Source organism: Oryzias latipes, chromosome 14 (assembly GCF_053564925.1).
Source record: "Oryzias latipes strain Hd-rR chromosome 14, Olatipes_Hd-rR_3.1".
In the NCBI taxonomy this organism is placed as follows: domain Eukaryota; kingdom Metazoa; phylum Chordata; class Actinopteri; order Beloniformes; family Adrianichthyidae; genus Oryzias; species Oryzias latipes.
The window spans coordinates 28758572-28770784 of NC_136250.1; the positions used below are offsets into that span (position 1 = coordinate 28758572).

Below are 12213 nucleotides of genomic sequence, written 5' to 3' on the forward strand. Positions count from 1 at the left end.
GTAGCCCAGTGTATTAGTACAACAATAGTCATCTCAATGGGCTTCATACCGGCAATTGTACAGTTAACATAAAATCTAAGGATCGTGAAGTCATACAGTTCAATAGGTAAATTCTAAAATAAACTAGCTAAATAGACTAGACTAAACTGGGCATCCCTGTCTTTAGGCGTTCCTTCACAGTAAGGATAAACTCCTGGATTCTGGAAAAGGAAAAAAAAGAAGAAACTTTTAATCCACACCCTGCAGCCAATCAGAATCGAGTATTCACCCGGACAATGCCATCAACGGCTTTATTTACACAGAATACTTGCATCCATTCACTTCACGTTCCTATTCACCAATACTGAATGCAGTGATTCATCGAAGCAGGTTTCTGCGGAAACAGCCGAATCTGCTGATCCCATTCATCAACATTAAAGGAAGCCTTACCTCATCTTTGATAAGCCCTCTGTCATTTAAATCTACAGTTATGCTGCAGGAACTGTTTGAGCTGGAGTCTCTATTCATGTGAGTGGGATGGATGTTTGCAGGAATCGCATGGTGTTGGTGAAGCTGCCAGCTTCCATGGTAACACGTTTGCTCCTTCCCAGTGATTCATATCAGCTCCTCTCCTGCTGAGCTGCTTGTCAGGGTGAAAATATGCGCTGCACCGTTTTTATTTCCCCCTCTCTTCCCACCAGCGTGAAGTCCTACAATCAAACTCTCCTCCTCCTCCTCACTCATCGGTTCCCTCTCCTGAATTATGCTTTAAAGGTTTTCATGAAGGTGGAGGAGCACCGATGACCGCTTTCACACTCCAGAAAGCAGAAATGAGATTTTTGAGATTCCAGGTTTGCCTGAAAGTTGCCTTGCTGTCATGAAGAATGTCTGAGCTTGTAAAAACATCTGTAATGGGAAACATCTGTTGGTGGAAAGGAGGGGTGACCGCTCCACCACATCAGCTGGGTTCGACTCAGCAGCTGCAGCTTCAGACCCCTTCTGCAGCCACGGCCGTCTAACCCTCAACCCGTTGTCTTTAGGAAATGACGTGCCATGTTTCTGCAAAGCTGCCTGGTGCTCAATTGTCCGCTTGGAAACTGAGAGATTGTGGGTTCAATTCCACCGATGTGTCTTCAAAATGATTGAGGATTTCATCATCTTACGCTTTCTAGTTAACTTACTCGGTAAAACCAAAAAACTCCAGAAAATTAAGATACAAATTTAACAGATGTGCTTCGCTCTCTTCGCCATGCTAGCACCGTCACATGAGGTCACATCATTAATCACCAGGTTTTCATAATATCTTTCATTTCATATTTATTATTGAAACTGTCCACTATTTTTCAAACAAGTTTGTTTCTCGTTTTAATAAGCTTAACTTCAGTTCATCCTGTATTGTATTAGCTCTTGTTCTTATTAACTGTTTTTGCTCACATGTTGTAAAGCGTCTTTGTGTGCCATTTACGCGTCACACAAGTAAAATGTATTATTATTATAGATTTATATATTTCCTGTGACAGTGTAGCATTGGGTCTATTTAGTTTATATACTACTAATCCAACATTAATCTGTATTTTAGAGCCATATTTACATCGACAGCCGCGTATTTTAGTGTTCTATACTGACGTCACAAATACTTGTACTTGTTGTATCTGGATCAGACAGCAAATATCCAATTATTCAGGTACTTGTTCCAGCCCTTCTTGACACTCAGCATTAAGGGGTTGGATTAAGGGGGCTAAACCTCCAAATGATTCCTGAGGGCGGCTTTCACCCCAGAGAAGGGAGTCAAACGCAGGGATCTAATGTCACTCCCAGGTGTGAGACAGCTAATGGGACTTTAATTCTAGGGAGGAGATCACATCAAAGTAATTCTGGACATTTCTGACAGTCATAGACATGTGTGGGATGGGTCAACCACGTGATCCATGGCTGTCCGGCTGCTGCCATCTTGGTCGGATGTGAGGATTGGAAACCCTTCCCTCTCCTGGAGAATCCGGGACAAACTCATGATGACTTTCTTAGAAGTTCTGGACTCTTGGATGGAACCAACTGATGGAAAAAAAGCCCCTAAATCTGAGATATTCCTTTCATCAGTTGAAGCTTTTTTTTTTTCATGAGGATTTCTGGTCAAATCCAAGAAAACCTCATGTCATCCTCTGGATGCTTTGAGTGTTTAGCATCACATCTCCTTAATTCTGCCCCTATTCGTCCTCAGGAGCTGCAGGGTCTGGTGTTCCAGTGTCGTGAAGACATGGTGGCGCTGCGGACGTCTGCAGATCACATGGAGGAGAAGCTGAAGGCTGAGATCCTATTTCTGAAGGAGCAGATCCAGGCGGAGCAGTGCCTGAAGGAGAACCTGGAGGAGACTCTGCAGCTGGAGATCGAGGGCTGTAAAGAGGAAATAGGTGAGTCAGGTGACCGGCTGAGGCGGCCCTTCTCGGACTGTTGGGTTTTTTGTCTTCAACGTTTTTTTTTTAATTCCATTATTTCTGCTTTTGTTTTTCCTCCAATTATCTTTTCTTACAGACATCCTGGAAGGTATGAAAACACTTTGAGCAGCTTGACCTGTTTCTCTGTGTGTTACCTGTTCAAACTAATGACCTTTAGCAGACGGCTCCGCGCTTTTCCCGGCCTCGTGGGTTTTCTTTCAAACCACATTGAGCTGCTGTTGAAACATTCACGCTTCTGTTCGCTGTCCCGACCCGCGGCCCATTCAGATGTTTCCCTCCGTAGATTTACTAAATGTCCCGCTGACGGGAAACTCCACCGTCCCGCTATAGACGAGCTGTTAAGTTCACTTATTTCAACTCAACTTTTTTTGGGTAAAAAGACAATAGAAAATACCTTTTGTAGATGTTCATGAATGTCAGACCAGTATTTCTTGACAACCACACGGTCCCAAAATATGTGGAAGTGATTGGCTCCATTATTACCACACCTCCAACATTTACCACCTGTTCCTAGGTATTTTTTCTTAGAGGGTGTAATAAAAAACCTCTTCCAACAAAATTCACGGCAAATGTTTGATCCTGTTGTGACCCATTGCTGCTGACATACATGAGCCCTCCTTCTCGCTCCCATTTTTCCTTTACACAATACGTGTTTGCGTCAAGATACTGTTGTATAATCTTTTTCTGCTGGAGGCTACAGTCTATGTGGAGATACCCAGATCAGTCAGAATCCCCTACGGCTTCTCCCTACCCCTACATTTAGCCCTCCAAATGGAGAGATTTGGAAAAATAGTGTCTTCAAAACCCGACATTGCCACTCGATGACGGCATCAATAGTTGTCGGTCATCTATATTGGCACGTAGATGCCAGCGTGTTTGGAAAAACAATAACAACATTGGTTTGATGACTTTAACACCACTACCGCTCCAAACGTCCCTACAATTGGAGCAATGGGGAGGAGCCTTGGGGATAGGGGAGGAATTCAGATTGGGCCGTAGTCTCTTCAGCATATCTTGGTCTTCCACCTGGATCTCCACCCAGTGGGCGCAGAAAGGTCTCCAAAAGACACCCCCAAACCTCCTCAGCTGCCTTCTCCAAGCTCCTCCCCCATATTTCTAAGGGAGGGCCCAGTCACCTTTTGGAGGAAACTCATTTCAGCCGCTTGTATCGGATATTCAATCCTTTCAGTCGGTACCCAGAGTTTATGACCATAAATGAATGTCAGAACCATTGCCTGTATCTGAGAACTGGACTGAGTGACTGTGACGTCAACCGTAGTAAATGGCTTACTTCTGTTTTGGAGCCAGACGTCGTCAGTAAGCGGTGATTGTTCCAAGTCAGTCTGAGTCTTCGTTTCTATGTCAACCACGCTCACCAATCACGAGTGAGCTTGTTGGAAATCCACACCGCTACCACAAGAAAGCGGGAAAAATCTGTCAAACATTTGGACGTGGGGTCCAGCAGGCTCCACCTACTTTTGTAAAGACATCTGTTTGGCCAGTGTATAACATAAAAGACTTGAACTACAGAAAAATATAATGGAATATAATTGGATAATCAAAGAATCAGATCCAGGTCCTGGTCCTTGCCCCTGGGCGCTGGGCCCCGCCAAACTTCCAACATGGCCGAGCCTGGTCGGGCCATATTTATAACATCCCTTGTGGACCGCCCTTTTTTCCCCGGGGTTCCCCCCTCCTGGGCGGGGGCGGCGGGCCCCTGCCTTGCTCCTACCTGGACCAACCGTGGGCCGGGTGGGTGGCTGCCTGGAGTGCGGAGCGGGTCTCCCTTGGGGGGTCCTGGCTCGTACCTGGGGTCGGGGCGGGGGGATGCCCGGAACTCCTGGGTGGTGGTGGGGTGCTCGTCTGGGGCTGTGGGCGTCCCTGTCCGGTGGGGCCCTGCGTTGGGCTCTTCCGGCGCGGCGGGGGGCTGCTTTCCTGGCTGGGCTGGGGCGGCGCTCTCTTTCCCTCTGCGCCTCCCTGCTCTCTGGCTCTGGGGGCCTCGCGGTGGTCCGGCTGGCCCTGGCCTGGGTGGCGGTCTTGGTCGCCCGGGGGGCGGTTGTTCCCTGCCTGTTCCCGTGTGGCGTTGGGGGAATTCCGGCTGCCGCTGCTGCTGCGGCGGGGGTATGGGTGTGGGGGTGGCTGGGCGCTCCTCCTCCTTCTTTTCACATTCCACCATCCATTTTAGAAGAACATAAACACTCACCTGAGCACAGGTGTTAGCTCACCTTTGCACTAATAGTTTGCATGATTGAATGAATGAAAGATTTCACACTAGTTGGTTTAAAGGCATAGGTATGCGTTCGTGAACACTATCTGTTTTGTGTGCATGTTGACATGTGGACATTTTTGCGGCTAGCAGGTGTGTTGATAATATTTGAGTGTGTGTGAACAGGCCCCGCCCTTTTTGTACTACATTTGAACCGTACCGTAACGATAAACAACCAGTAAACCTGTCTGCTCTATGCTGCTTCATGGTCTTACCCCCCTTCCCCTCCTATTATCACCCTCCTACCCCCCCCTCTCTCTAACGTCCCTCTCTCTTCTTCCCCTCTTTCCTTTTCCGTCCGGTCCAACACCAAAGATTTTCAAACATGATTGAAATTAATAAATTTTGGCCTCAATTACAAAAGGGGTTTATTCAGACATACCTTTGGTTTGTCTGAAGATGAATAACCCCTCTTGTTAAAATAAAATATGTCCAACACAAGAGGCCCTCAGCTCTCATCTGTTTGCCTAGCTGTTGGACAGGACAAGTTAAAAAAAAAAAAAAAAAAAAAAAAAAAAAGAATCAGATCCAGAATGGTTCCTCTGACCAATAGAATGACTGGACAACAGCTGCTTATTTCTCTATGGCTTCTTGAAGATGTTATCCTTCCACACCTGCACTTTTCCTTTTTTATAACCAGAAGAATTACCACATTTCTTCAACCTGATCAAGTTCTTCATGAATATCTTTACTTCACTTGTAGAGACTTTCACTGCAAAGGCTGTAGAGGACTTTGTCACAGCTTTAAGCAGAAGGTGTTTGGTGGAAGAGCAAAACGTCCCAGAAGCAGCTTTTAGAACATGCTCCTGCCGTTCTATGAGTCCGATGGTTTGGAAATTTATAAAAACGAGCTGGAGAAGTGTTCAAATTTGGACTGAAATCCATCTTTAAATTCTAGGATACAATTTTGGTTCATGAAATTCATGGAATTGGTTTACATTGAAGCAAATTACTGGTGCTTTTTGATGCAAAGTACAAACAAGGCATGTGTTAAAGAACACGCATTCTTCAACACTCTCTTAGCACACGGTGTCCAACACCGGACTGTTGCTACCCGATGCTAGCACATTTACCTACAGTTAGAAATCAGGGGTTGACATAGCCCAGAAATTTGCACTGGCCCACAGGGCCAGTAGTTTTTGAAACTTACTGGCCCTGCCTGAAAGTTACTGGCCCGACACCGCGCATAGCGGGACCCGCCGCTCCGCAGGTGCTTGCAACTTTAGGGGGGTCCGGGGGCATGCCCCCCCGGAAACTTTTAATATGGTACAATTTGGTGCATTCTGGTGACATCACTTATTTCTACACTTTTCAATGACTGAAAATAGACCATATCAAACTTAAATCTGCTCTAGTCTGTTTCAGATGTTTTGAAGAGAGCACTGCAGTGTAGTAGGTAACACTAGTTCAGAAGTTTTCATGGTGCTTCTAACGGCAAATATCGCAATAAATCATAAACCTTAAATGTGTTAAAACAATCTAATGGCAGCTTGAAGCATTTAACGAATCAAATAAATCCCTTAATGCATTTGACCAATCGGATGGACGCCTTCACATTGTTGACCAATCAGATGGAGCCCTGTTATGTTAGATGTTTGTAACCTATGTCAACGTCGGTCATTTGGAGTATAATTTTTAAACTGGGAATGGTTATTTGGTTATTTTGCTGTTTGTTTATATACCGCAAATTATATCGTTATCGCAATTTTAATCTCTGATATCGCATATCGCGAGTTTTCCTCATATTGTGCAGGTCTAACTGAGATCATTCAGCTAACTAGAAATACTTACTGCTTACAGTGTTGTAAAGAAAAACAAAATTAAGTAGTTTAACATTCTACTGCATTTGAGTCTGAGATTCAGGTATTTGGAGTTGCCTTTGATTCTTTGACATTCATCTTAAAGCTTAGTGGATACAGTTTCATCTTCAATGCATTCATTAAATATCTTGCTGTCCATACTACTAATTATACCCATTACTCCATCTAACATATTCCTATCTATTCCTGCCATGTCTTCCACATCTCTGACATGCTTCAGTCTCTCTTCAGTGACGGTGTCGGATTTATAATCAAATGTAATAATAACCCACTGGCTTGTGCCTTCGTTGTTGCTGTTTAACATTGTTTTGTATTGAATTGTTACATTCAATAAAGTTTGAAAAAAAAAAGTAGTGAGCGCGTGCCGCGTGGTGCTCGGCAGTGAAAGCCGAGCGCGCGCAGGCGGGAGAGAAGGAGAAGTGATCAAAGGTTTCCCATAGAAACCCTTGAAATTCACTAAATTATGAAGACGAGGTAAATCTACACGTTTTCGCAAAATTTACTTTATTGAAAAAGGTGAAGAATATATAAACCGTTAAATATTTTAGTGGCCCGAGCGGACAAGTGAAAAGTAAAGTCTTGTGGTCCGCACTGCTCGAAAAACAGGACCGGGCCAGCGGACAAATGGCTATGTCGAGCCCTGGAAATGTTAGAAAAGTCGTGTGAAATGTTGAAGTGGTGCAAATCTGGTGAATCTCACTCCAGGCTTTTTCTTTCCCAGCTTCATTCCGATATGCGAAAGACTTGGTGTCGTAGAATTCAAGCCGGGTACAAACTGCAAATATGAATTACTCCTCATTGATCAATTTTCAAACGGATTACTACCTAATCCGAGATTCTGATTGGTCAAAGGTTAAGCGGTTTAACTTTCAATGCAGGTTCAATGGCTACATGTTTTGGACGTAGAGCCTGAAAACAAAGTTAAGAAGTTGTGTAGTAATTTTGAACGCAGACCGCGCATTTACGTGCACTTTCGTAGACTTTTCATGGCAAGATGTCACTTAAACGGCAACACGCGTCCTTCGTGGAAAAATGCATCATTTTGTAACAGATAACTTTGCTTAATTTAGCATCACCTTGAACAGAATAATCGATAAAGTCGGGTTAGAGTCAAATCCTCGTTTGTGGGTTGAAATGAAAACGGGTCAGGAATTTGGCGGTGAAGCTCGCTTGGTTTTCCCTTCTGCTTAACCAGCTTGTGCTTCTTAAACACATTTCAATCATTTATTCTAGTTTTTTGACCCAGAATCTCGTCATACTGGCATGTATGCATCTACTGGTTAAACACAAAAAGACACTTTTATAGTTTTTACTAACTTTATGTTTAAAAACTCTCAAAGGGAGTTTTATTTTATTTTACAGAAGTTACAGAAGATCTGTCAGGATTTGTTTGTACTTTAGTAGCTGCAGAAAACAGAGCTACTGTTTTTGTTTATATTTCACTTTTTTTTATTGAACAATATTGTAATTTTACAAACACTTGTTTTTGGATTTTATTATGAGAGTTTACACCCGATCTTTTCAGCTCTGGGTCCCGCTGATGTTTCTCCCGCTTTATAAAGTGTAACCAAAAGAGGTTTAAATGTGCATTTTTATTTCTTTTTTTAGCTTTGCTCTCGTTTGTTGGTTACTTTTAAAGCTTGACGTCTGGACGTGTTGTGATGCGTTTAGCTCAGTGTGTGTTTCTCAGCTCTGTCGTTTGACCTTTAAAGCACAAAGTGATCAAAGTTTGCAGACTTTGAGGTTCCGATGAACAACATGTGGTTGACTAACGAGGTCGCACGTCTTCTCTCAGCGTCTTTTTCTAGTTTGAAGACGGAGATGGAGCGAATAAAAGCAGAGAAGGAGAAGGTAGGAACTGTTTATTGACCGTTACAAAATCTGGACGTTAGTGCTCTTTATTCTGATTAATAAAACGGAGCTAATCAGTGTTTAGATTACATATCTGAAACAAATAATTGTAGAGGATCACCTTAAAAAAAGTAGTATCCATTTCCGACCAAAGTTGCTTTAATCAGAAAACAGAGATTTCCTGCTGATTGTGAAGAAACCTTCATCACATGGAGCTCCGTACACGGCTGGCTCCTCATACATTTATCCGCCAGAAGGTTTTTTTTGGGGGGGGGAAACCCTGACCGAGGACACAAACATTTATCTGCTGCCCATTCATGGGATTTGCTCATTAGTTTTCCCAAACAACCTGCACGGGAATTTCTGACTTGATGAGCTGACGGCAAAGGATTTGAACTTCTGACAGCTGTTGGGAAATGGTCCTTTGAAGGAAAGCTCAGATGCCTTCTTGAAGCTTTAAGGGATTAAAAAAGTGCAGCTTAAAACATTTCCTATTTTCATTTTACGTTCCAAATGCTGCCAGTGAGCTCCTACATTTTTTAAAGCCTCAAAATCCACAAATAATGTGGAAAAGCTTTCTTTTTATAAGGAATCTCTAGTTTTCACCTGTTCATTAATCAACAATTAATCCAAACGGCTCAATCAAAGCAGTTTTTGCGTTAACAGTCTGTCCTCGTATGGAATCGGTGATTCTTTAGTAACTTCTGCTGGTGTTTGTGTAGCTGCGGAGCAGTTTAACGGAAAAGATGGAGACGCTGGAGCGCCTCGGGGGCCTCAAGGTCAGCCTGGAGCAGCAGGTCAGAGAGCTCGCATCTGCAAAGGTCAGAGCGTGTTCCCCGGAACCGCGCAGACACGAATCGTGCCAGCGCTTTCATTCACAGCTGCACTGAGCCCATCCTTTTTCTAACACGCGCGTGTTTCTACAGAGCGCTCTTGAAAGCCAGGTTCTGGACGAAAGAGACAAAGCCCAGCGGCTGCAGACCGAGCTGGACGTGAGCGAGCAGGTCCAGAAGGACTTCGTCAAACTTTCTCAGACGCTACAGGTAAGCAGGTTAAGTCTCTGCGCCTGAAACTGCTGCTAAACCAAGTAAAAAATAAATAAATAAATAACCTTCATGGAAATGGGATTGAAATGTAAGATTCTCAAATGGACATAGAAAATATTTTTGTCCATCAAAGTTGGCTAAAATTCAACTCTGAACATGATTTTGGAACTTGGTGGAGAAGTCCTGCCCTCAAACTTCTGCATAGCTGTCCTCCTAGAGAACTTCCTTTACTTTGTGGGACGGAGACACGACTCTCAAAGAGTTAATAATGTTTGCAAAAAAGAAAAAATAATAATAGCTCAGCTGCTAATAGAATCATTTGTTTTTCTATTTTCACCTAAAAAAAGTAATATGAGAAAAATACATAAATTATTTATAAAAACTACACCAATATATTTTGTTCCACCACCTAATAGTTTATCATTTTCCCCTTTTTAAAAAGAATGGTTCAGTCCAATTTCAGATTTGAGATTTTAACTGGAAAAGAAAAAAGTAATTAAAATAAATGAAGCAAAAATATGTTTTTATATAATCCTTATTGACTTGGATGTTTAGACTAAATTTGAATACTAGGATTATTAATAAAGTTATTAATAACACTTTCTTTCATTTCAGTTTGGGGTTTTTAACAACAATGTAATCTTTTCAACATTTTGAATCTATTTTTCATGTATTTAGTTGATGTGGTTTTTCATTCAGTCCAAGCCGGTCCTGATTGGACCCCCCCCCCCCACACACACACACACACAGACACAGCAACTGTCAGTCAGGCCCGTTCTAACCCGATGTCTGTCGTGTCTGCAGGTCCAGTTGGAGCGAATACGACAAGCCGAGTCTTTGGACCGGATCAAAGTGATTCTCAACGACACCAACTTGACGGACATCAACCAGCTTCCAGAGACATGATGCTTCTGAACGAGGCGGACCCCCCCCCCCCTTTTTTTTTTCTCTGAGTGTCCACCCCCTCCCACCCCCACCCCCACCCCAAACCTCCTCAGTTTAACGTGTAAGGATGAAGATGGAGCTGGGTGTACATTAGAGTGCAGCGCAGATAGAAACGATGAAGAGGAACACTACTCTGTAAATAAGTAAATGTGTGGCTGTGGACAGTGGAACGGTTTGGGGGGGGGCTCATTTCTAATGTAAATGTAACTCCATATTAGCTCAACCAAAAAAAAAAAAAAAGAAAGTGTCGTCCGCTGAAGCACTTTCCATCCTGCAGCCTCTTTTGCTTTTTAACCTCTTTCTCCTCCTTCGCTCGAACACTCGAAGGCGCCATGAAGGACAGAAATATTTGCACATTATGGAGCTGGGAGGGAAAGAAACGCGGGCGAGCGACCCCCCCACGTGTCCTCACCGGTTCGCGGAAGCTCCAAGTCCGACCAGGCTTTTGTCGTGACCTTATTTCTGTTAGAAAACACTAGTGGATCCATTTCATTTCAGGATGTTGGACTTTGACGGCTCCCGCTTTCTGCTCCTCCAACCGTGATTGGATGGAGGATTATTTCAGATTATTGAAGAGCACAAAAGGCCTGTGAACACTCGTCCAACCCCTCACCTAAACTGTCCTCAAACGGTTGCATCTGTGAAGGATTCCATGAACACTTTTGACATAAACGGTAAAACAAAAATACACAAAAAAAAAAAGAAGTGCATCCCCGAGGACAACTGCTACAAAACCAAATCTCCAAAAGCATTTGTTTTATCTTCAGGCCTCACAAACTGACTGACGGCTGCTTATCTTACAGGAACAGCAGAGGTTTCAACTGAAATAGGTAAAAAAAAAAAAAAGCAGTGAGATTTCTAAACAAATGCTGCAGTTTTTGCTGGAAATTCAAAAGTTGAGCTCTCATTGGGATAAAAAGCCTTTGGGGTTTTTCAAATTAAAACCGATTCACACACACACACAAAAAAAACATTCATTATTTTAAATTTCAAATTAAAGCTTGGAGATCTTTTATGTTTATAACGGGTGGGTTCTGCAACAATAAGAAAAAGATGGACATGGAAGCCTCATCACGTCTGCGTGATTTCCACCGCTTCCCGGCGAGGTTGTGACATCATCTGTGATGAGGTGAATCCTTCATAAACCCCGAAAAGAAAGAAATTCTGAACCGTTTCGGTGACACTTGTTCTGTTTTGTAGATATCTTGAGTTGTATTTATGAGGACAGGAAGTCGATGGAGCGATGACCTGTTTGTTTTCGTACAGAAGCATTGTTGTGTTTTCATTGTGATGACATGAATCCTGCTTGATGTGGCATTAACGTGAGGAAAGGTGGCGTGCTGTCACCTCACCTCTGTTCATGCAATTCTGATACATTAATGATAGATTTCTCACAAAATGTCTGTTTAATCCCAAAGGTATTGTTCTTGACAAAAAAAATCTACATTTTAAATCATTTTCTTTTTGTTTCTTTGCTTTGGCCACTCATGAAAATTAAAAAGAAATTGTTTCATTAGAATGACACCATCTTCATTCTCCAACTTGAAAAGTTCTGCTCCTTCAGAGGGATTCAACAGAACATTTTGTGTTTCCTGCCTTTGATTTCAGCGATCAATTAACTTAATTTACACACAATTAACACACTGATCCAGTTTGAAAGATTTAGTATCAAAATAAAATGGTGAGAGAAAATGTCTCCTGGTTGCTCCACACTGGAAAATGAGCTGTTGGATGGAATTGTAATGTTGCTCAGACTTAGGAAAAGGCATGTTTGATGAAGACTTTTGAACAATACTGACTATAAACTACTGCCCACTGAGTTTGTGTGTTGAGTTTTTTTTATTTCTGATAAA

General features: G+C 42.8%; 1 protein-coding gene across 1 annotated transcript in view; it reads left to right on the forward strand.

Annotated features, from left to right (window-relative positions):
• Window positions 1–12179, forward strand: part of rabep1 (rabaptin, RAB GTPase binding effector protein 1) — a 35032-nt gene extending 22853 nt beyond the window's left edge. Inside the window, exons 14-18 of the mRNA XM_023962590.2 lie at window positions 2198–2387; window positions 8314–8369; window positions 9092–9190; window positions 9296–9412; window positions 10220–12179. Of these exons, the coding sequence (XP_023818358.1) occupies window positions 2198–2387; window positions 8314–8369; window positions 9092–9190; window positions 9296–9412; window positions 10220–10321 (564 nt within the window). The 3' untranslated portion in view covers window positions 10322–12179. The remainder of the gene's footprint in view (window positions 1–2197; window positions 2388–8313; window positions 8370–9091; window positions 9191–9295; window positions 9413–10219) is intronic.
• Window positions 12180–12213: the final 34 nt, after the last annotated feature.